General features: G+C 42.5%; 1 protein-coding gene across 1 annotated transcript; it reads left to right on the top strand.

The window, feature by feature from the left end:
• Positions 1-10,058: 10,058 nt before the first annotated feature.
• On the top strand, positions 10,059-18,388 carry LOC103710964 (uncharacterized). Its single transcript, XM_008796909.5, has 2 exons — positions 10,059-10,238; positions 16,372-18,388. Exon 2 carries the CDS (start codon positions 16,400-16,402, stop codon positions 18,305-18,307), a length of 1,908 nt encoding a protein of 635 aa, XP_008795131.1. The 5' UTR covers positions 10,059-10,238; positions 16,372-16,399; the 3' UTR covers positions 18,308-18,388.
• The last annotated feature ends 7,313 nt before the right edge of the window (positions 18,389-25,701 follow it).

Raw genomic sequence — 25,701 nt, 5'->3', positions numbered from 1 at the left:
TAACGTCTTCAGCTTATTCCAGCAATGCTCCTCTCCCATTGTTGGAAACGGTCAAAAAATTTCCTTTTCGCACGACACTTGGGTAAATGGCTTGCTCCGCAGTCTGCAGTTTTCGTGCAAACAGCCAAGCTATGAGTATAGTGGAGTTCATGGCACAAAATAACTGGATGAAAAACTTTAGGAACCCAATGAACCATGCCGCCCAAAATGAGTTCCAATTCCTATTCTCGGTTCACAATACAACGTAGCTATCCAATAGCACAGACAGCAGGACCTGGAAATGAGTCTGTTGCCCAGTAGATACAACCCAAGAGGGGGGGTGAATTGGGTCTTTCAAAACTTTTATGCTACTTCTAAAACTTTTTGATTAACTATGCTAAGTTGTATAGATGCACAGTGAAAGTTAAACTTAGCAAGGGTTTGATGTATAGACTTCGACTTGATTAAATATGCTTGCAACTAAAGGATGTGCGGATAAGAATTAAGCAAGCAATTTATCTAAGTAAGTAAGTGTGTTAGTTAGACAATAACTAGAGGCATTACAAACACAAAGGACATATAGTGGTTCGGTGCACCCCAGCACCTACATCCACTCCCCAAGACCTCTTGGGAATTTCACTATAATCCTACCGATTACAGCCGGTTGTTTTACAAGCTCACAACCCAACTTGTTGTTTTACGAGATCACAACGAACTCGGTCGGTTTTCACAGGCTCACCGACTCGAACCAACCGATTGTTTTCACGGGCTCACAATCCAACCCGGTTGGTTTTTCCCAAAGGCTCACCAACCACAACCTTACAACGTTGGTTTTTCTCTTTGGCTCACCAACAAACCTTAACCCTTTGATTCAATCCCTTGATTGAATCAAGTTACAAGATATTAGAATAAAGGTTTAAAACAAATCAAAGCTTCTTAAACAAGCAAATATAACAATATAAACAATAGAACCCGCAAGAACCCTTTTAGCCGTTGGAAGCGTGGGAGATGATGGTTCTTCCGATGTGGATCGCGTTGGCTTGAATGTGAGCTTTGAATGCCAAACGGGAGAGAGTAGTTGAGTACGAAATCTGTTGGAAAACTTGAAGGCGCTTGATTTCTTCACTTGAATGCACTAACTCCCTTGAACCTCTTTTTCTCTCTTCTCTCTTGAATGATCTTGTATTGGGTTGGTAAGAAGATGTTGAGAAGCACTTAAGAGGTCCCTTTTATAGCCCAAAAAGCAAATATAGCCGTTAGACACAAAAAAAAAGACGTTTGAAATTCAAATCAAACCTGAAAAAGTTGTTAGTCGCGTCCCAGGCGCTCCGGGGACGTCTCCGCGCTTTACGGGGACGTCTCCGCTTGTTTGCGCTTTTTGCATGGGGACGACTCCGCTTCTTCGGGGACGATTCCGCGCTCCGGGGACGTCTCCGCGCTTTACGGGGACGTCTCCGCCGTTATATCTCCGAAAAACAAGTCTTCTGGAATTCTCTGAGAGAGTCGACTCCGCTTTTTCAGGGGACGTCTCCGCGCTCCGGGGACGTCTCCGCGCTTTACGGGGACGTCTCCAGACGTGCCAGTTCTTCCTGTTTGTGCCAGAGACGTCTCGGAGACAACCCGGAGACGTCTCGGCTGTCCCTGAACTTTTTCTTTCATCTCAAAAATTCTTCAATAAGTTCTTAAAAATCATGGGAACTTGCCTAGACATTTCTTAACAATATTCTTAATTAACCAACTGAAATCCTCAAATAAGTTGTTAAGATAAAGGGAATTATGCTCTAGTGTTTTGTATTCATCAAAATCCATTAGAGGGTCAACAGAGTCCCTCTACTGCTTACCCTGTGAAGCATAGCTATTACTTTCTGATACATAATTTGGAAATTGCCTATTGCAAAGAAAGTTCAGGTTTTCAATTGGCTTTATTACTGCAACAAAATCTGGAATGGATGGAGGGAGACGAACCTTGGGAAAAACATGACTCCGGCTCTTGAAAGTCTCGTAGAAATTAGCAGCTGGAGTATCTATAAAAAAGGAGTAGCAGGATCTTAAGTTTGAAGTGAAATTGGCGAAAGAGACGGCGAAGTTGGTGGTCGTTCAAAAATTGGACATCTGTTGTCAATAGTGGAGAGTTTAGGAGGGTAGCCTCAACATTAGACTTCCTTCGACTACCAACTTCGGTTATCAATTAACACAATACGCCAAGGGTAATAACCAACCTATGGAGGACAAATCGAAGAACCCATTGTCTCTCAACAAGGTTGCAGGTTAGCAAGGTATGATTGAGTAGGACTGTGCACTTCTTCGACGGGCTGGAACATGCATGGCCAACTTATATTTGCTGTGTTATTAGCTGTTTTCTTTTGGAGATCTACGAGAGGGAAACATCGTGGGGTAGACCGATAATGATGGCACAAAGGCGACAGATTGTTTGATGGGACGGGACCATGCATTGTCTTCTCTACACTTAGTCTTATCAGAAATGGGCGGGAGGTGACGTAGGGACAAAATAAATAAGCCTCAAATCACCTTGTTGTTATGAAGTCTCTGTCTGCCTGTATGCTGGTCCTCTCCTTCGATGTACTAATAAACCATTAAATTATTAATGAACCATGGGGGAAGTGCCTCACATCCCTCATGATCATGGCCAATTTTACTTAAAGTCAAATAATTGGATATTTGATTATAGGCTCAGAAAAATGATCCATGGTAAAGTGAAATCACGAATAGGAATAGCATGGTGGGGGAGAATTAAGGACTATAATTTTTTTTTAGTTGATTTCAGATTCGCTTTGACCTCATCTTGAATTTCATCCTTCCAACATAAAAGATGTCACACCGTGTCTTACTAGCATTACTAGCATGAGCGAGCATGTGATAGATGGCCGCACGTCCTGCAAGATTTGATCCGTTAGACGTGCAAGGTCTTAGAAAAATTCTAGATAGTATCAGTTCAGGTAAGCTAAGATACTTATAATTTTTTAAAATAATAAATATTCGTAATACGAGGTCCAATATTATTTTAAACTTGATCAATGTTGACTAGATCCTAGCTCTCTTGCTCATAGCCCATGATCTCATCCATGCTATTTATTGCAATCTAAAATGGGCAAGAGAATAAAAGTGAGTTAATAGTTTTGTAATTTATCTCCACCTCTAGTTGGATCAAGTATACTATGTATGAAATAACAATTTTTATAATATAAAATTTTCAATACAAACTTGCTGATAGGCATATGATACAAAGTATGTTTATTAATATAAATTTCAAAATATTCAATACATCTAATCGAGAAATAATTTTTTAAATCAATGTAGATAAACCATCCTCTCTCTCTCTTAGCCTTTATGACTATGGCTATGATCGGCCCGCGATAAGCTCCGAAAGAGATTAGCTTCTGACTACAATATATAGTCAATTAGTATGCACCAGTGATCACCCCAAATGGAGGCTCGAAAGAAAACTAACTTTGAAAATACATGAAAAATATGCTTGCAATAGTATGTGCTAGTGATTGTCCTACTAGCATGTCATAGAAGAAAGCTAGCTCCTACCTACAACATATCGTCAATTAGCATGAGCCAGTGATCACCATACTAGAGGCTCAAAATAAGACTAGATCCTAAACTCATATGATCATAATTAGATGAGAGAGTGAAAATATCACAATTGATGAAATCGATAAATGTTCCGATGCAGCAGTAATTTAGTCCATGCCCAAGTAAATCATTCCATGCTTGATCCAATATTTTAAAATTTATTTTGTCTAGAGCATACATAATATCTAATATAAATATGCATGAATGAAATTCATAATTCCATTTCAATGCTCAGATTAATATTCGAATGCTGGAGTGGAATTAAGCATTATAAAGCATTCATATACATGATAAAATACTAGGGATAGAGGTACTTGCAGTTTAATTCACAAGGGTATCCCATCCCAACCTATAGCATGGCTATGAGGAAGGCAAGGAGCCCACCCTGTACCTCTGATGCACCCCATGGAAAAGGGGGAAGGGGAGGTTGCCAACCACAGAGCGGTGATGGAAAGGGTAGTGGTGATGGGCGGAGAAAAACAAAAGGGTTGGAATAACAGTCTTAGCCATGTTGATAGGCAAGGAGGGGAGAGAATTTTGGAGGAACCATAGTTTAGCATAACAAGAAGGATCAACAGTGGCGGTAGCTAGCCAGAACAATGGCCAACTACAAAAGGGTTGGAATGCGACCTCAACTAAGGAAAAGATTTATGGGAGGGCTCGGGTCAGTCGTTTGAGTGGTTGGCGTGGCCTGCCATGGACCTTGGCAACATGTGCGGTGGCCATAGGACCTATCATACATGGAGAGTTTTGGGCTTGAATTCAAGTGACAAGGGTGGCCCTTTCTCAAAACAAAGTTACCCATAGCCGGGCTCAGGATCAATTGTCAGCCAAGCGATGGGATCCGAGGAGCTTGCCAACACTTTAGGCTTCTATAAGGGACAAGAAAGGAGGAGGAAAAGAGGAAAGATCTTGGCAAACAATAAAGGAAAACAAGGATTCTTGCCTTAGGTTGAAAGAGGGGAGGAGAGTGTGATCATCACTCATCCAATAGATCGATAGTGAGAGCTTCAATAGGCAATCGGCAGTAAGTACCATCGATGGAAATATATTTTAGTTTTCCCCCAAAAAAAAATGAAGTATTGTAGGTTGTACTATTTTTTTTTGACGCTACCAACCTCAAAAATGGAGATAATTCCATTCAAAAATTTGGCTCACCAAGGTATCTCGACCTCGAACAGGTGCAATGGAGCAAGGGCCTCTTGGCCCACCGAGGTTCGATGATTTCAATCTCGATGTCAGACACGTACAATGGAGCGAGGCCCGCTTGGCTAACTAAGGTTCGATAACTTTGGTCTTGATCTTAGATAGGTGTACAATGGAGCCAGGCCTGCTTAGGCCCTCGAGGTTCAACGTGTTGATCTCGATCTCAGATAGGTACAATGGAGTGAGGCCCGCTTGGCCTATCAAGGTTTGACGACTTTGATCTTGACCTCAGACAAGTATAATGGAGTACGACACGCTTGCCCTATTGAGGTTCGACGACTCTGATCTCAACCTTGGATAGGTACAATAGAGCAAGGCCCACTTGGTCCATCGAGGTTCGATGACTCCGATTTCATTCTTTGATAGGTACAATGGAGTAAGGCCTATTGGGCCTATGTAGGTTAGATAACTCCAATCTGGATCTCGGACAGGTATAATGGATCGAGCAAGGCTTGCTTGTTCCACCAAGGATCATTGACTTCGGTCTGAACCTCGAATAGGTATAATGGAGCAAGGCCCGATGGCCCACCGAGAAGTAAGGAGGCCTACTAGGCATTATCTCATCCTTAGCAAGGTACTCTCTCTCAAGGCTCAAAGGCCTGCAAAGGAGTATATTCTATCTCGATAATATGATCTTAAATACTTTGTATATGCAACAAAAGTATTCTTACTAACCTCGAGCACTTCTGAAAGTGTTTCGACTTATCATCTCAGTCACTATGCTATTCTTCTATGAATTCTGATTATATTTTAGCCTATCTCTAAGAGGCATTATCAAAACTCCAGCTAGTTTTTATAGATACCTCGGCTTTATCTCAGCTTGACTCACTTCACTATGAACTCATTTCATTATGATCTCATGGTCTTATATCCATCTCGGCTAGCCTCTAAAGGAATTACAATGACTTCATTCAGCCAATCTTAAGCACTTGGATTTAATTATGACTTACCTCAATTTTCTTGTCTACTGGCTTTATTTGGCCAATCTCGATAACTTATATCTGTGCATCTTAGGCTTAGTTTTGTGCATCTCGGCGTCTTTAGGATGACCTCAAGCAAGCATTCAAATAAAAAGCTAAAAAAATGATATGCTTGAAAAAAATTTCATTTCATTAACAATGTGTGATTACATAGCAGGTAAAAGAGCGAACTAGATAACTTCATTACAAAAGAAGGAGATCAAGATTGGCTGATTTCTATTTCTACGAGGTTGACAACTCCCGTAAGGTCATCCGGCTTAGGAGACCAATCTTCACCTCATCCTGCATCTTCCTGGTGGTGCCAAAAAGTGCTAAGTGGAGGTTATTGCAGAAGCCTTACTGCTTGAGGTTCGATGGTTCCATGGCTTCTTTGTTGCTATTCATGGCTAGGTTGAGGCCATTGAGGTCAGCCGAGGGGAAGAGCCTCAACACTTAATTTCTACAGTCATCGAATCCCTTAATGAAGGACTCGACCATGGAAAAGGCGAATAGCGCACAGTAGCTCCCTAATGCCTTGAACTTCTCCATGGCCCAAGAAGCTTGTTTCTTGGCCTAGGTGACTCGAAATCGATTGACCTTTAGTTTGTCTTCCACTAGAGCTTTCCGGATAATAGCCAATTTGGTCCGATCCTTCTTGACCACTAGCCCACTCGTAAGGGACCCTAGTTTGGCCTTTGCTTTGGCCACCTTCTCCTAGCCTCTCACAAGGAGAACTGTAACATCTCCATGTGATTCTAAAGATGCCTTTCCCATGCAGAGTTTATCATGCAAGGAAGAGAAAAGAAGATCAACAAAAGGGCTAATCTCCTCAGAAGAAAGGGAGGAAGAGAAACTATAGAAGCACCATAGAAGGACGAAGATTCAGTGGGTTGGTTTTGCATGAATCTCTTAAAGCAACAGAAAGGCTACTCAAAACCACTCCAGAAGTGGTGAATTTGGAAAGGCTATCTTCCTTTTTTTATGGAGTTTTGGATGATTTGAATCGATCTGTTTGGCCTGACCAACGAATGCATGTTGTGTCCTCCTTGCTCTTGACAGTTGACATCCCCTTAAGAGACCATACGTCAGGAGTCATCCTTTGGCCGACCATCACCTATGAGTTAATGCCCTCCTCAAAGTGGCAAATAATCTGATAAAATAGCTACATCTTTCATCCAAACAAAAAAAAGATATTTTAGACTCAGAAGTGTGGTTTAGTGTTGTGGTAATAAATGGCTAAGGTGGTATGGCATGATTAGATTTGTCTAGCTCATGATCCATATGTTGACCTGGGCACTCTTCGAAATTCTTAGACCTCAGGAACCAACTTGAACCAAGCAGAACCTCCTCACGGTAGAGGTAGCTCGATCTCTTTGCCAAAATATGCACGAGACTACAAGAATTCCATCAAATGCAGGTGGTTACAATACATCCTTGGGTTGTTATGCCGAGTTAGTAGGTTGTTGCAGCACAACCCTAAGTGTATTGGATACGATCTGTAAATAATTTGGCATCCTAGCCATAAATAGATCCAAAGGCTACCCTATGAAAGGTGAACACTTTATCACCAAATCTCTCTATCTCTCCATTATCCTACTTCTTATTGGTATTATTCATCTTACTTTCTTCTTCCTTCTTACTTTTCACCAAGAAACACTTTCCAACTTAAGCATTGGAGGGCTCGGTTGGAGCAAATCTAGAGAGCTCTCTAACCCTTTGCCTATTGCCTTACAAGTCAATAGAGGTAGTCTGCATTGATATCTTTGAATTGGCAGCAACATATGTATATATATACGTATGTATGTATGTATGTATGTAGGCTTTTTTTGTTTTGTTTTTGAGATAACTAACCCTAGGATGGGGGTGGGTTATCTTCTTATCCTCTAAACGACTTCATTTTTCAGATGGAGACAATTGTTGGGTCAAAGGAGACAAAAGTGATTTGGTTAGGTTAAATATATTTCATGGCAAGTAGCCTTTAATTCATAGGTTATTCTTTCTCCATTTCTTTCTTTTATGATTTTTTTTATAAACCCCACAAAATTTAACCAAATACCACTTTTACTAATCAAGACTATGAGAATTTTAGAGGTTTTATAAGAGCTAGAGTTAGCTAACCTCACCCTCCCTTCAAGTCAAATTCCTTAAACAAACACAACTATAAAGAGAGAGAGGAAAAAATCAAGAAGTAAGTCCATCAAATTCATATTCTTTTACCTCTAGTTCTAGGGTTCTTCTAGATCATGTCATTGATGCTTGTAATGCATGAGATAATATTTTGGGTGCATTTAACCATTTGAAAAAAAAGTCCAACAAATATATTAAAATAGTTTAGCAGTCCATTATGACATGGAGACTGCCTCAGCACGCAATTAGTTTCAGTCACATCAAGGGTATGGTTTTATACTGGATCTGGGTCTAGATATGGTTTCACATATTTACTTTAAGTTTTGGTATGAATATGGCTATAGTACTCAATCTAAACCTAAATAACTGTCAATTTTAGTCATATCTAATTAATTTTTCTCCTTTATCTTTCGAGAAACTAATTAAAGGATGCATCTTTCATTTATTCAACAATAGAAGGAGAATGAAATAAAGAGATGTGACTCTTTGGCCATTGGAAAAGCTTTTTTGCATATATTCCTTTGCAGATATTGTTTATTGCATATTTGCCCTTCAAAAATCATTCTTGTATATATGTGTGTGTATATATATATCATTGAATTCTTCCTATTTTTGCATGGACATGTCATGTTATATTTTTGGATGATGATGATGCAATAACCATTTTAAGTTTAAAATAACTTCATTATCCTTTTATATTAAAATCTTTGAAAATTCCATATGAAAATATATCTCTTTTTAATACAAATTGAATTTTAAATTCTTTAGTGTTAGATAGGTCCCCTTTTAAGATAAAAGGGTGATAGTATCAAATAATACTCAATGGTTATCTATAACACCATCAACCAAAATTCTCATGAAAGATGCATCATGAAAAAAATAGGATTTTTGTGGGGTATATATGCAAATAGTGATTTTTTTGGGAACTAAATATGTGATAAGCCATATGTGCAAAAGTATATATGCAAAAAGACCAAGAAAAGGGAAATAAAAAAATAAAGTGGTAAACCTAAAGTGTATCGTATTGACCTTAGGATCATAATGTTATCATTCCAAAATATATCGCAAATACAATAGCAAGTCTAAAATAGCCAAAACTATAATAGTGAATTGTAACTCAAATAGAGCTTCCCAAACCAAAGAGTAGAAAAACAATGTTGGAAATTTTAGTTTATCTATAGTACTTCCAAGCCAACCCTTACTGAAATATGATGGTGCTATTTGCTTTGGACATTTACTCCAAACTCAGTTTCTCAGAATGAAGAAATATAATAAATATTACTCATGAAGATCATGTTGTAATTTTCCTTCCCTAAAAGCATCTTTATTTCATCCGTTGAATAGTATAAGCAAAAGAGAAGGCCCCTCGTGGAAGTTGACAATTGAACAAGAAATAGGAGAGGCTCGATTGATACCACTATGCCACCTATATATTGCACTAATTTTCGACTACGACATTAGCCTAGTTGTCTAACCTCAGTATCTATACTCCAAATAAAATTCCATAATTGCGACGTCCTAGATTTTCCAAACTTCTTTTGGAACTAAAACAGTTTGCCATTTTGACCATATAATCTCATTCAATTGATGAAGCTACCAGCTCCAAATAAATATTTTGTATCCATCCAAAACCTTGTAGCAAATTGAATTGTCAAGAATATATGATCAGTAGTTTCTTATTGCCTTAAATATAAACCAATATTTTAAATGTGCAAACTCATCCCAAATGACTTAGCATAGTCATAAGACTATTAAGCTATTGCTAGAATTCAACAATTCTAACTTACCAAAAGTCCCTAGATCATGGTGCCAATATCAGCTACATCAAGCTCTTGAAAGAAATCTAAGATATTAATTTGTAACTGAATTCACAATAGTAGGATTTTTTAGAAAAAAAAAGGAAAAAAAGGAAGGATAAATGGATCTTTAGAATTCCATCTTTCAAAAGGCCAGATTTAAGGCTAGGTTGTTAGATTTTGTTTTTCCTTTCTGTTTTTTTGTTAATTGTTTTTTTCCTTTTTGACAGATCTGAAACCGGTCAAGGGGCAGAGCTTCCTTGGGCGACGTTCCCACCCCGAGCGGGCCCTCAAATGAGCCGAGGTCTCTAATTTTGGTAAATTTCCACTCGGACTCCAAACCCCCTCCAAATTAGAATTAATTACTCTTCTCGCGCCCGGCAAATGATTTGGAGGAAAAAAACATAAATGGATCGAAAGGGAGAGAAAAAGGACAGAGAGAGAGAGAGAGAGAGAGAGATCGGCTTCGCTCGTCCTCGTCCCCACAAAACCCTAATCCCGTTTGATCGATACCCCCATCCCTCTGGCCTTCCCTGCGCCGCCCGGATTCCGATCGATTCCCTACTTCCAGGTTGGTTTTTCCATCGCCCGCCCCCATTCTCGAATCTTCTGATCTGTTGGGTTTTGGTCTGGTGGTTTGTTTTCTTCTTGGTTTTCAGATTGATTTGAGGAAGGATTCGTGTTTTATACTCTTGGTTTAGTGTTTTTTTTGTGGGGAGATTTTGATCTGATTTAGATGGATGAATCGTTGTTCGTGCCTATGCGGGCCGCCAGCGGCGGATCGGTTGGGGATCTCGGTTGGGGTTTGGGCTTAGGAATCTCGACTTGGGGACTTTCCGTTGGTTGTTTCATTTTGTCTTATTGATATGTCGGGATTTGAAACCCCTTGTTTTGGCTGTGGAAAAAGAACGTGGTTTTGTGGTGAGGGTCCCTGACATGCGGATGTTTAGTGGGGCGTTGTTTTGATGGATCTGTTGATTCGTGTTGATATCATATCCATGAAGAGAAATTTTGATAAAACTTTGATTTTAAATCTCCTCTTCTAGAGATCGGGTTTTGGGTAGGAAATCGAGGATTTGACACTTTGTTGATTCTATGATGTATGTTCTGGTCGTTTTTTTATTTGGATCTTCTGATCGTGGACAGTTTTAGTATTTCTGATGTTCTGTCCTTTAGATGTCTTGATCTATAGTTGCCAAAAAAGGAACTTCAATTGCTAGTTAGCTTTGGCTTCGTTCTTGATTCGTTGATTTTATGCGTTGCGTGGATTTGTGATCCAAACTAATGAATTATTTCTTTGTCCATCTGTAAGTAATTTCCCTGATAATTGTATGTTGTGATCCTGGTCAATGCTTATTTATTTTTTTTTTACTATTCTTCTTTGCTTCATGTAAGCTTCTGTCTCATATGGTTTCTCTTATGAATCTATTGGCACTCATGTATTTATATTTGTCAAACTGACAAACGGGATTGGCTCAATATGAGAAGCACCAGTTGGTAAATTTAGGTTGATTGATGAGCAAGTGTAGTACATCCATACATGTAATCAGGAAACAAAATTGAATTGACTTCTTAATTTTTTATTATATTTGTGGTTCTTTTTGGTTGATTTAAAGGGGAATTATCTCATATGTATAGGTCATTCATGATATTTTAGGTCAATTCTGGTTGATGGATATTACTGAATTTGCTACTTATGGTTTGAAAGTTGTTGAAAAGAATGAGATGTCTTCACTTGTATAGCCTGCTAGTCTGAAACAGATGTATGCCAATTTCAGCTCCATTCGAATTCTTTTGGATGAAATAAGGGACAATTAGGGCTTCTAGAAGCATTTTAAAACTGGATTTGAATATGTGACTTATTGATTTTCATAGTTACCGCCTGCAATTCCTAATGAAACTGCTGGCCGCTGAGTTTCGTAATTTACTTGGTAAATCACATATGCATAAACAACTGTAGAAATAGAAAACATTGTGGGTTGCCATTGCTCTTGACAATTCCATATAATATATAAATTTTATATTAAGTTTGAGGAAAAGATTAATATAAATATTCTTCGTCGTAAAGTTATAAATAAAAGTTATAATAATCGTTGATCAATTAGTATTTTTTATAATCTCTGCATAAGGGAATAAAGGGTAATACCCCTATAATCAAATAACCTTGTGACTCATGACTTTGTCCTGCTTATAGAAATAACAGGGACATTGGTAGTCTGTGTTTCAGCAATTACATAAAACTCTCTTTATGTTGTGCTATATGGATAATTTTTAATGCTTCATGTGATCATGTACATGAATATACAATTCTTTGGTATAGGATAGTAAAACTGTTTGTAGGTAAATTCGATTTGTTTGAACATGATACGATTGTTGATGACAGTCATGGATGACAACATTGCCTCTTTGCTTCTTTGATAAAAGTTGAGTTTGTTTATGAAGTTTTATGTTTGTATGGGCTACTAGGTATGCCCAACTTTTCACAGTGCAACCAGCTGTTTTAGGATGTGCATGCAATTCATGAAAAGCTACACTTTAGAAAGTTGTGGGGTTCTAAAAGCAAAATTGAAGTGGACATGAAAGGTAGCATTAAATGAACCATTGGCATAGTTCCTTTTCCACACTCTTTCTTTCTCTCATGTGTGACTATCATGAAACCCTGCATACTGTTCATTTAGGCATGTGATGGTACCAACTCTGCACTCTAATAATCTAATATGCACCTTTTAGATAAATCGACCGCAACTCTAATAATCTAATATGTACCTTTCTAATAAATCAATTATCACTGTTAGATTGTTTTTAAAGATAGTCATAATATATTTATCGACTGGGGAAACTTATCCTAATAAATTCTGTAGGCATACTATACATAAAAATTGGATCCATCAAGATTTTTGTTAGAATTTTGTTGTTTTAACAATAATTTAATGAGTCTCCTACTTCTCTCCTTCCTAGTGATCTCTAGCATTCCAATGCTGCCAAGTCTCTGACATGGATTTTCTTGGCAATATGTATTTGTTTGAATGCACATTTCTTGATAATTCTGCATTGAGAATCCTTTAGTCTTTTATCATTTTTCTTGTGAATGGGTGCTTATTTGGCCTTAGAGTTAGAGGATGTTCTGGTCAAATAGTTGTTTAATATCTAGAAATTTGGGATGTAACTTTAGGTGGGCCTAGTTAAGAATTTTAAGAAGCTTATTGGTCATGATGGGGATACAAGTATATAGAGTCATGTGGCTTGATATTACAAGGAACAGTATAGAAAAATGTGGGAAAGTTAGTTGGATTTTTTTAAGAAATTCATGAATCTTATGAGTAGTGATAGTGCTACATTAGAAAGCCTTAACATTATGATGAATCTTTAGCAGAATTTCTAGAAATTGATAAAGCGAACTAGTCATGATAGTGATGCAAGTTTGGAGAGTGATTAGTCATCATCACAATTGAGTTTTTGGCAAAAGTTCTAAAACATAGATGGGTTTTTAAGAATTTATGCAGCTTGTGAATTATGATAAGGATAAAAGCTTAGAATGCTCATTCTTACCATGCCACCAAGTCTTTACTAAAAATTTCTAAGACGTAGATGAATCTATTTAAGAAATTGATGAAGCTTATTTGTTAGGTAATCTAGAGAGTGCGAGTATTATAATCACGGTGAACCTCTATTAAAATTGAATGTCAGCTGATTTTTTTCATGTTGACATGCTGAGCATTGAATCATATTATATTACCATGCAATTTTTATAGTGCACTTAGGGAAATGTTATCTGCATTTTTCTGTATAACTCAACAAATAAATCACTTATTCTTTTAAGCACTAATCATGTCATTTGACCTTTGCTGTGTGAAATCATAGGGTTTGAAATTGTAGCATGAATAGCCTGGTGTTTCTTTTATGTATGACATGCTTCTTTTATTTCCACTTATATTTAAATATCTTAGTTGAAGTATTATTTTTTTAGGTAATACAAACCATCCTATTTCACTTAATTTGAGACTGAACAAGTTGAATGAGGCATGTTTTTTTCTGAGATGGCTTGTTCAAGGTTTTGTCAAGCGGATGCCATCTAATTTCTGATAAGTTTGGGTAAGAGGAAGTACTTTTTGTGAGATATGTTGGGGACGTGCGTACTTTTTTTTTGTGAGGAGCATTTAATAGTTAGAAAACTTTTTTTTAAGGATATAATCGAGTGCAACCGACATACAAAATAAACTGAATCATCTAAGATGCTCACTGAGAAATAATGCAGCCTAATTCAAGGAAATGTGGTATCTTACTACTTGAAAAGCTAGGTTAAACTATATTATGTCAGTGTTGTTTGATATGTCTAACTTTCTACATTCTTACTATGTAGACATATATATTTACAGTATAAGTGTATGCCATGTCATTGACATGTATCCCTCGAATAGATAAAAACATCCTTGAACTGGTATTAGGATCTTAAAACACGGTTGGTTTTCCCATTATTCTGGTTAAAAGTATTACTAATGAAGGATGCTAGAATACAGAGATATGAGCACATCCTAAATTATAGATTCAATCAAGGGGTTATGCAGGGCTTAACAATGTTATATACATGGTCTGCCGTACCGGTCCGTACGGGCCGGTATGTACCGGTCTGGACTGGGATCGGTACCAGATCAGCGTGGAATCCGATACCGATAGTTTATTGTTGAAGAACCGGTACGGACCGGTATGCCACCGGTACGGACCGGTATGGGATCGGTTTCGTACCGATCTGGGCCGCCACCGTTACGCCGACCGGTACCGGTACGGCGGACCTTGGTTATATACTTAACTCATTGTTATTTTGTCATTTGTTATGTTTCTGGTTATATTAGATTTTGCTCTGTCTATGTGAAATGTTAAATCTTTGTCTAAAGAACCACGGCCTCAGAATATCTATGAGAAGTATTTAAAGTTGGACATTTTATTGTTTTGAAAAAGTTTTATTATCATATGCAGAGAAATTTTACGTTGTAAGCATTTCTGCATCCATGAGTGCATACTAACTTGCTTTTGAATGACTTTCTATGCAACCTAGCCATCTCTTCCCTGAAGGTATTATACATTTTTTCCATTGGTGTGTAGGTATAGACTATCTTTTTGTTACTTTGCCCCTTGATGATTATTGAATTTAATAATAATATTATAAGTTTAGAACTGTTGCACTTTTCATAATACATAATGAAATTCCATGAAGGCCAAATAATGTCTTTTATATAATTTGTAAAAGTTACCATATGCATACCTTCTTTTGTTGTGTAGTTGCAATATTTCTACAACTACTGAATTATTTTGTATTTTATTCTGATGTTTTAGTTTGTTGATGATATGCTGTTCTGTAAGCCATATGGTAATATAGTCTATTGTCTTGTTCCAGTCTATTGTCATTTAACTTAAATTGTTGCAACGGGTCATGTAGAACCTCGCTTGCATATGTTCGTTGATGTTCTATCCAAAATGACAAGGGACATTAATTTCTTCTTGTTATCCTAATTTTGCTTAATGTTATGAATTTAGTTAGTTCTTTGAAGGAATTGATATTTAATATGAAAAATCTGGAATTGGTTGAGGTTGCTGGAGACTATCTCTTCACATTTCTTTGGTATTGGTTGCTTCAGTCCTGTGGCTTGTTTTTCAATGCTTGTTGTCTTTAATAGTCTACCTTATACCATTTGTCCTACTATTCTTATATAAAGATTTTCACTCAATTGACAACTGGCAAGTTGTCTCTCTGGATTGCTTTTAATCAACAATAGAAGAGATATGCTAATGCAGGTTTCCTACTTTATTTGGGATTGACTTCTTGGTAGTGTCATGCTTTCTGTTTGGCTCTCGAATTTCCTTATCTTTTGCTCCCAGCTTTGCTGCCTGAAGCTACCAAAGAGCTTGATTATGCAGACTAACTGATATTTCATGGCCAGCTAGGGGCAATGCTTGCTTTCATGCACCAAAGAACGATTCATGTTTGTCTACATACGGAATTTTTTTTGCAAGTGGTGTATTTTGTGAGTCTTATTTGGTGCATAATGTTTCATATTTTAAAGAGTGGTCATGGTTTTCTATTGATAGGCATATTGCTTTCGCCTTTGATATTAAATTTGTATATACTTCAGCATGATTTAGGGAGTAGTGCGCTGGTGATTAAACTTTTAGCTTATTTTTAGCCCAGGAAATTGTAACTCTTGAATTCTGATACCACTGAAATCCTGCCTTTGTAGCATCCTTTTGCTTTAGCACACTATTTTCCATGTCTCAAATGAATATGTATTTTAAATCTTTTATTATTGTAAACTTGTGCATTGTACTCCTGGTTGATGCAGTAAGGTTTTAATGCTCTCTTTTTACTCCTCCACTTCAAGAGCTTGCTTCACTGTATTTATGTTTGGAATAAGCATGAATTCCAAGTAACACTTTGTAATGGAGAGGAATTGATTTAATGATCATAGTAAACATGCATGTTCTATTCCTTTTTATAGCATGAATATTTTGATGTCTGCTTTTTTTATATTTTTTGTTAAGTATTTGTTTTCCTATGTATTATTGAAGGGGCATTGATCTCTTGGTCTCATGTTGTGTTTTCATGACAACCTATGTACTTTTGGGAAAAAATTTAAAAGGGTTCTCCTTATCCTTACTTGATGATGGTCACGGGGGCTGATTTTGTCCTCTGCTCTAATGTTAAATTGCAGGGTACTTCTGTAATTAGCATTCCTAGAAATGTCTCCGGCTTCCAAATCCAAGTCTAAGGATAAGACAACAAGGGCAGCGAAGGAACAACAGAAGGTTTCATCAAAACCCTCATCTACTACAGCCAATGGTGGAAATGGTGTCCCTACGGGTGCATATAATCCAGTTTTGGGTACTTTCCATACCCTTGAAACAACACCGTCAGTCGCCTTGCCAGGAGCCCATAACAACGGTCGATTCAGAACTATAGATGAAACAGAGGAGCATTCTAGCAGTTCACTTGGCACTGCAGGAGAGTTTGACTCGGCGTCCAACAATGGGAGCTGCTCTGGTGAGTCAGAAGACCAGAAGGAGAAGACAACTAGTGCTACACCTCGCATAGAGCCTATTCCTGGCTGCGACACTGATAAGCGTGACAAGATTCGGCAGAAGAATGAGAGGAAGCACCAACGCCAGAGGGAGAGGCGGGCCCAGGAGCTACATGAGCGTTGTAATGGGTATCTTATGTCTAGGAAACTAGAGACACTTGCTCAGCAGCTTGTGCAAATGGGCTTTTCCTCAGAAAGCGCTACCATGGCTCTTATTCAAAATGAAGGCCGTCTTGAGGAGTCTGTTTCATGGCTCTTTGAGGTGGGTGAGGAAAGAAAACATGAGGTTGCAACAAACTTGGAAGGCGGAGTAAACTTGAAAATTGATATTACCGATGAACTTGCTAAGATTGCAGATATGGAAGTAGGATTCAAGTGCACAAAGCTGGAGGTTGAAAGGGCTGTTGTTGCATGTGAGGGTGATTTGGAGAAGGCTGAAGAAACCTTGAAGGCACAGAAACAAGAATCAGCGTCTTCTCCACCAAAGTTGGAAGAATCAGGTGATCCTGCTGCTGTCAGTAGTTCTAATAATAAAATGGCCATGTCTGCTCAGAGCCTAGCTGTAAGAACTCAAGTGAAAGGAATTGCATCGGCTGCAGGCCGGCAACAAAGAAGAGATGAAAGAGATTTTAACCATGCAAAGTCAGCGGCAACTGGAGTGGTGTCTCAGGAGTCTGCAAACAGAAATTTGCAGTCTTCGAGAAGGCCACAACCTAAGCCAGCTCCCTTGGAGAAGAGATGGTTGAGCACCAGCTCTGCTCCATCTGTTTCATACTCGGCATCTCCGTTGCAAGCTGCAGTCTCTCCAAACAAGCCAGAAGCACACTATGTGATGGCTGGCAATGAAGTTAAGGCAAACTTACAGGCAGGAACACTGAGAGAGCCAGTCATCGTAATGCAGCGCCCCATATCTATCAATGCAAAGCAGAGTGTCCAATCCACAAGTCTTGGTTTCAGTTCCTCACCACCGGCTTCCACAGGATGGTATTCGAATGGAATGTCTGGGATGGAGGTGATGAAGGTGGCCAATGGGGGCTTGGCACACAGCTTATCCTCCTTGGGTTTGAATGGCTCTAGTCCCCAGCAATTTGTTCCCCAGAACCATTTCCAAACTTCTGTTTCAAGTCCTATGGAGTCTGGTGCAATGGGATGGGGTGGTTCATGGAACTCTTCAGGGACATCATCTTCATCGCTAGCTGTGCCATCTTCACTTGGGCTGTTCACTGGGTGGGGTTCTTCTGGGTCTTCTGCATCATCACCTGTTGATTGGAGTACCGGTGGATCAACACCTCGCGACTACACATCTATAGACTGGAGCCTGGATCTGGCACTCTTGAGGCCATCTGTAAAGAGTGATAGGTTATCCGATACATGGTCAACCATGTCTATGGGTGGGAAAGTTGCAAGGCCAGTTGTGAATGATAGTGGTGTCTACATTGCAGGGTTGCAGTATGGTAGCCTTGCATCGGACTCCACATCCTCTGCTGGATCTCATGAGTGGACCTCTCCTTTTGCAGGGAAGGACCTCCTTAGGGTTCCCAGGCAGTTTGTTACATCCCCTTCCCAGTAGGAATCATTAGGTTGAAAGAGGAAACATGGATGGTATGCTGGATTTGGTGTTGTTTCTTAATGTCCTTGGTTTAAAGTTTCATGGTCTCTGGTTTTTGGTGAATGCTGCATTTTCATTGCTCACGAGGATGATGTATTAATGCATCCGGAAGATGCATTATCACATCTTTCTCTATTTCTGGGTTCATGAGATTCTCTAATGCAGTTTGATTTTCTATAGGGGTTGCGATGGTATAAGCTGGCAACCAATGTTCAAGCGCTCGGTGCGTGGCAAGGGGTAATATCATCCAAAGTACATGAAAGGAAAAAAAACCCATTGTTTTACGAAATAGGTAGTTCATTCTGGTTTACTCTGTTATTATTCTTCTGCTGATGTTTCGTCTTCATCAAATATGCCTACCATTGGGCAGGCCTTCAAAGCTAACGTGGAAAAAGAGTGCAGAAACCCGCAAGAGAAATCTTGCAATGAATATTACATTATTACTGCAAATCTTTAGGACCTCATAAATTTGAAAATTCTTTCTGGGATAATAATTGTTGTGGTTCAAATTCGGCCCAAGGGTGGCCATGCCGAAGGAGTCGGAGAAGCTGCCGGACGAGATGGAGAAAGGACGCTGCTTTCCGCGCGTTGGCGGACCTGCATAAAATTTCACCGGTGGGGTTCTGGTGAGGGCCTCCGATGATGAAGCTAGAGTGGATCTTAGTTGGTCCAAAAAGTTTTTTAGGTGTTACCTGATGGGACTATTTATAGTCTCGGTAGAGGTGTTCGGGTGGCGGAGGTATGGCTCGTCTTTATCATTGAAGGAGATACCTTTTAGCCAGATGGCACGTAGCTAGAGCTTGCTTGAGGCACATGGCATAGGCTATTCCTGTGAACGATAAAACATAGGTAGATATGGCAGGGCATGGCTGGGGTAGCAGGGCATGATCCCTGATTGATATGTCACGGCGTAGCCAGCAAGCAAAGCATGGTGCGGTGAGGTTGCTGCAGGGCAGGGCCGCAGCATGAGGATGGCTAGATCGGCCTTCTGAGGTCGGCCTTTTGGGCTTAGCCTTCTGAGGTCGGTCTTTTGAGCTCGGCTTGGTAGAATTGGGTGACTTCATGCCGAAAATAGGACGATCCATTTTGCCTCTCATCATTCCCTCCGACTTTCGAGTTCGAGCGGTTTGTTGGCTGAAGCGAAGGAAGTAGCCGAGTCGTTGATCGTCCTGTAATTTAGTCAAATATTTGTGAAGATATATGTGCCGAGTAGGATGTATCTCTCGTGTCGTTGAAGCTAACGACTTTAGGTCGAGCTTTTCAAGCCGAGCTAAGCGACTCTGTTCTGTGGTCGACTTTGGCGGCCTTTTTTGGCTCGTGGTCGACTTAGTAGGGTGCTCCCACTTAGATCGGGGCGCGTCATCGCAGAAGGCGTTGAATGTTGTCGAAATGGCGTCGAATGACGTCGAATTGGCTTCGAATGTCGTCGAAAGGCGTCGAATGACGTTGAAATAGCGTCAAATATCGTCGAAGGGCGTTGAATGGCATTAAAATGACGTCGAATGTCATTGAAGGGCGTTGAAATGGTGTTGAATGGCGTTGAAATGTCGTCAAATTGGCGACGAATTGGCATCGAATGTTGTCGAATTGGTGTTGAATTAGCATCGAGTGTCGTTAAAATGGTGTCGAATGTCGCCGAAGTGGCGTCGAATGGCATTAAATGTCGTCGAAATAGCGTCGAATGTTGTTGAAATGACGTCGAATTGGCATCGAATATGGTCGAATTGGCGTCGAATGTCGTCGAAGGGCGTCGAATGGTCCTGCAATCGAGGGAGCCCCTTCAGCTCACGGTCAGCAACGCTCCGAGCTCGGGTCGGGGCGCGTCGTCGTTTGTGCAGCAGGTCTGCTTTGCTGCTATTCCATGTTGGCTGATGAGTATAAGGTTCATGCCCTTGCCCCCCGAGGTCGAGGAGCCATCATCATGTAGGATCCATGGCTACCCAAGAGCATTTTCTTTTGCCAGGCCGGACTCGATCTGCACAGTCTGCTTGGGTCGGTCATCCCTCAAGGGGGTGTAGAGAGGTCGCTCACCAGGCTCACCTCGTTGTTGCCTTGGTTCATCCCGTACGTCCAGGCCTTTAATGAGTAGTGCTTGGGCCGGGACCTCGGTTGGCTGCTTGCCTGATCTCCTCGGAGTTCGCCGACCCCTCGACTTGTGGGGGACCGCATGATCAAGTGATAGGTAGAGACCACAGCTCGAACGACATTCAGCCCTAGTTGGCTAAGAATGACGTTGTAGGCCGAGCCGACCTGGGCCACGAGAAAGTTTAACTTTATAGTATTTTCTTGGGGCGGAATCTCCTATGAATCCGACCAGAGGAGCGCTCATCCTTTGAAAGGTATTACAAAATAAGGCATTAGCTGAGCTTCCATTATGTACTAAAATCTTTTTTATATCAAACCTTGCAATGATAAGGGAATAGCTACAGCGTTACCATAAGGGGCTCAACACCCTTTTGGTCTTCATAAAAAAAGGAGATGATTTCTGTTGTGCACGGACGCTTTGAGGAAGCTCCTTCTCTCAAGCTTGGCGCTTTAGGTGCCTCTGCACACCTCCCCTCTGAGGGTGTTGATGATGCCCGTAAGGGGTCGGTTGTCATTCCACTCCTCATGTGGCACTGGGTTTTATTCCTTGGGCTTCCTCCTATAGGCTTGATCACGGACAAAACAACTCAACTTACCGCAGCGGATAAGTGCCTTGATCTCATCACGAAGCTCGTAGCAATCCTCCGTATCATGGCTGTGATCTCGGTGGAAGAGGCAGTACTTCTTTGAGCGCTTTCGCGACCCTTTCGGTCGCATCCTCGATGGAGGTTGGAGGTAGCCCTGACCCTCAATTCCATGAGGATCTCTGTTCGGGTGGATATGAGGGGAGTGTATGTCCGAAACTTTTGGAGGGGAGATCTCGGGCGAGCCGGGCTCTTAGGCCAAGGAGGATCTTTCTCACGTCGGGGGGATCTACTCCTTGGTCGGGAGCGCTCCTTCTGCATCTTGGAAGGTCGCTCGGCCGTCTCCCACCGGAAAGCCATGGCTTCTTCAGCCTTGGCATACTTCCGAGCCTGGGCCAACATCTCTGCAAAGTCGGTGGGAAAGTTCTTCTCGATGGAGAAGAGGAACTTGTTGGACTGAGTTCCAGTCTTCAACGCCGACATGGCGATGGACTGGTCAAGATCGCAAACCTCCTATATGGCCAAGGTGAAGCGATCGATGTAGTCTTTTAGAGGCTCTCCCTCCTTTTGCTTGATGCCAAGGAGGGAGTCTGATGTCCGACGCTGACGTCGGTTGGCAGCGAAGTAGGTTGTAAGCTGTCTGCCCAGCTTCTCAAAAGATAGAATCGAGCTGGGCCTCAGCTCGGAGAACCAAAGACGGGTTGCCTTGCGGAGAGTTGCCGGGAAGGCCGTATAGAGCAGGGCGTCTGTAACCCCTTAGAGTGTCATGAGGGCCTTGTAGCTCTCCAAATAATCTAGGGGTTGGATGAGCCATCATACGGCTCGATTTGTGGCATCTTAAACCTCATGGGGATCGACTCATCTACGATCCGCTGAGAAAATGGAGACTCGGTTGTGAAGTCGAGGTCGGCGTCGCGCTTCGGAGCTCGGTGTTGGCCCGCTTGGCTTTGCGGTCCCAAACCCTGCGCCAAGGTTTGAAGGTTGTTGTGCATTGGGACCGACTTGCTGTGGGTATTGCTCTTTCTTCTTGCTGCCGTGGAACCACGCCATATGCTATTGCCCTATAGCTGCCGGCGGTGGAAAAGAATCAATGGTTGGGGCACAATGTAGAAAAGGAATTGACTCTATTCCAATCAAGCAACGGTTACAAGGATTCTTGGCAAGATCCGGAAGGAACCTTGCGACGCCTAAAACAATCTAAGGGGAGTGATATTCTCCACCTTAGCCCAAGCCTTCCGGCCGACTGAAACAAAGGGATACAACCTTTGACACAATGCTGGAATTCAAATGCTAAGAGATGTCGACTAAGGGCCCTAATGGCTCCTTTTATAGGCCGAGTGCCTTGGCTTATTCGGAACTTAATTCAAATGATAAGGACTTCCTAACTAGACTGCCAAAGGTCTAACCAAACTTGGCCCTATCGGCCATGTGCTGAAATTGGGTTGGACGCTCGGGATGCGTCGCCCGGCTGGCCGGGGCGCGTGTCCCGTGCGGATGCCTCCACTTGTCCAGGCTGAGCCTGATTTGGTTGCTGTGTTGGCTGGCTGGATAAACTTCTGGCTGCGCTTCTTGATTTAGCGTGATGCTCCTCCTGATTTTCAGGGATGCGCCACTGTCGCCCTTGCTCTCGCGGATCGCCGGCGTGGCATCCCCTGTGCGTTTATCTTGCGGCCTACTGCATCCTAGCCACCTGTGTCTTCACCTACCGGATCGCCATGGAAGAGCCAGCAGGCTCCTTCGTTGATTCTGCGTGTGCTTCTTCCTTGTTTGGCCCGGCGCTGGTGCGTGGATGTCCGCCATGTGTCTCGGCCGGCTGGCTTTGGCCGAGCGATGCCTTGCGGGGCCTTTCCTCGTTTGCTTTTGCGCGCGGATGGCTGCCACTTGTCCCTTGGTCGCGCCTTTGGCTTGGCCGACTGTGGCTTTCCTTGTTTGGCTCTCGGGTCCGATGTGCGCGAGCTCGGTGATCTTGCTGTGTCTTTGGCTGGGCTCGACCCGTGCGCTGGCTTTGGACCTAATTGGCTTTGATGTGCTCGGCCGGATGCAGCCTCGGCCGAGCCTTGCGCTTGCTGTGCTTTCTGTGCGTGTGCGCCCAAGTGCGCACGCATGGGTTGGTGCCCTTGGTTGCCGCTTGTGTTCATGCCCATGACTGGCGTGCGCGCAACCCATTGTTGCGTAGGCGCTAAGTGCTGGCGAGGAGCGGGGAGGCGGCCTTGTTGTGCACTGGTCGTCCCTGGGTCCGGCCAGGTTCGGGCGCGCCAGATGGGCGCGGGCGCTGAGCGCCGGGCGCGCGGAGGTCTGCGCGTGGCGCTGGGCTGGCTTGGCGCTCGGGTGCTGGCCGGCCCGGCTTTTGCTCGGGCGCGCGGAGGTCTGCGTGTGGTGGGCTGGGGGCTGCCTGGGCGCGCGGATGGTCGCGCGCTGCTATGGCTGGCTGGACGCGCGGTTGGCCGCGCGCTGCTGCTATGGGCGTTGAACTTCGCGCAGGCGCTGCGCATGGCCTGCGCGGGGCTAAGCCGGTGGCAGGCATGGTCGGCCACTGCTTGGGCAAACCTCCAAGCAGTGGATTTGGCCCGTGCGATGGTCTTGGCCGAGGTTGGCCTCGGCCAAGCCCTCAGGAACTTGGCTTGACGAGGCTCTGGCGCGGCATGGCCGTTTGGGGTCCACAACATCCCCCCTTCTTGGAGAGCACCTTTGTCCTCAAGGGTGAATTCCGGGTATCTTTGTGCAATCTCATCGTAATCCTCCCACGTTGCTTCTTCTTGAGGAGTGCCTCGCCAATGTATAAGGACTTGCCAAACGGGTCTTCTTCCTCTGCCCCGTCTCCAAATTCTGTAATTTAGGGCTTCTCGGGGTTGTAGGAGGAACCGACCCTCCTCATCAAATGTTGGTAGCTCCCTTTCGATCAATGCGGGGTCCCCTATTCTTTCTTTTAGCATGGAGACATGGAATACCATATGGAGTTGTGAGCTAGGGGGTAACTCCAATCAGTATGCCACTTCCCCAATTTTTTCCAATATCTTGTATGGCCCATAATACTTTTTTGACAACTTGAAGCTGAATTTTTTTCTAAGGGCCTTTTGCTTCTTTGGACTGATTGTTAAGTAAACATATTGCCCAGGGTGGAATATTACCTCTCTATGATGCTTGTCATAGTACTTCTTCATGTGCTGTTGAGCCTTGTGGAGTTCCCTTTTTGCGTGGGCGAGCATCTCGTCGCAAGCGATCAATTGTTGCTCCACTTCATGAGTCCTAGCCGTGCCGGGTTCATAGGTGGTCATGGTTGGTGGTGGCCGGCCGTAGACGAGTTGGTAGGGACTTGTTTTGATGGCCGAATGATAGGAAGTGTTGTACCAATATTCGGCCCAAACCAAGTATTCTGCCCAAAGGTTTTGCTTGTTGTGGCAAAAATAGCGAAGGTACTGCTCCAAGGTGCGGTTGACAACCTCTGTTTGTCCATCTGTCTGGGGGTGGTATGAAGAGCTTGCTTTGAGCTGGGTGCCTTGAAGGGAGAACATCTCTTTCCAAAAGTCACTTAGAAAGATTCGGTCACGGTCGGAGATGATGGTCCTTGGAATGCCATGCAATCGGACCACCCCTTCTACAAAGGCCTTTGGCAACGGACTTAGCAGTGTAGGGGTGTTTTATGCTTATGAAATGGGCATACTTGCTAAGTCAGTCCACTACCACCAAAATAACTTCAAACTCATGGCTTTTGGGAAGGCCTTCCACAAAATCCATGGAGAGGTCCTCCCAAATCGTCTCGGGTATTGGAAGGGGCTGCAAGAGTCCTGGGGGTGTCCTAGGATCATATTTCACCGATTGGCATACATTACATTGGGTCACTACCCTTTTTACTTCAGCCTTTAGTCCCTCCCAAAAGAAATTTTTTTTGATGCGCACATATGTACGGAACCACCCGGAATGTCCCCCCTCTTTGCTGCTATGAAAGTGGTCTAGTATGTCTTTCCGTAGGTTTGGAGTGTTAGGAACATAGACATACCCTTTGTAGAAGACGAGGCCATCATGAATCTTGAAATTGGCTACTCCTTCGGCCGCCTCTACCATCTCAATGATTTCTTGAGTCCGCACATCCAGCTTGATGGCTTCTCGGATCCGGTCCCAAATTCTCCAGTCGACGCCGCTGATGGCGTGGCATGAAGACTTGTTTTGGGTTGCTGTAATTTCTGCAGATTGGTCGGCTGTGGTTGCAGAATTTTCTGTTGCCGTCCCCTCCGCCTATGATTCATTTGCAGCATCTGAGCCGCTGCATTCATGGATGGCAAAGGCATGTCCAGCTTCCTCTTCGGATGATTGGTCTTCGGTTTGAGTCCCATTTGAAATTTTTAGTTCTTCTTCCTCGAGGAGCTCTATGACAAAAGTTTGGCCACGGTTGCACCGGTGGCCATTCTCCCATTTGGCGCTGCATTTGTAGCAAAGGCCCTTATCGAAGTATTTTTGAAGTTCTTCACAGGACAACCACTTTACTTCCTGGGGCTGAGATTTTGAAGCACTTGCAGCGGTCGGTTGGGGTTTGGATGGCTGCGGGTTGTCATTGGTGTGGTTGGAGCTCTCCTTGGCCGGGCGTCGGTCGTTGAAGTTGGCTTGGTCAAGGATCTCCGCCATCCTCATCGCATTTTGAAGGCGAGTGGGCTGCTTGAGCTTGAGTTCCTTGGCAAGCCTAGGTTTGAG

This window comes from Phoenix dactylifera, chromosome 2, assembly GCF_051530095.1.
Source record: "Phoenix dactylifera cultivar Ajwa chromosome 2, Ajwa_hap1_PhDact_Kaust_v1.1, whole genome shotgun sequence".
Classification (NCBI taxonomy): Eukaryota; Viridiplantae; Streptophyta; class Magnoliopsida; order Arecales; family Arecaceae; genus Phoenix; species Phoenix dactylifera.
This window is presented reverse-complemented; position numbering and strand designations above follow the sequence as displayed.

Excerpts from the sequence above, each read along its gene's own strand:
- LOC103710964 (XM_008796909.5), top strand. The coding sequence starts at position 16,400 with ATGTCTCCGGCTTCCAAATCCAAGTCTAAGGATAAGACAACAAGGGCA.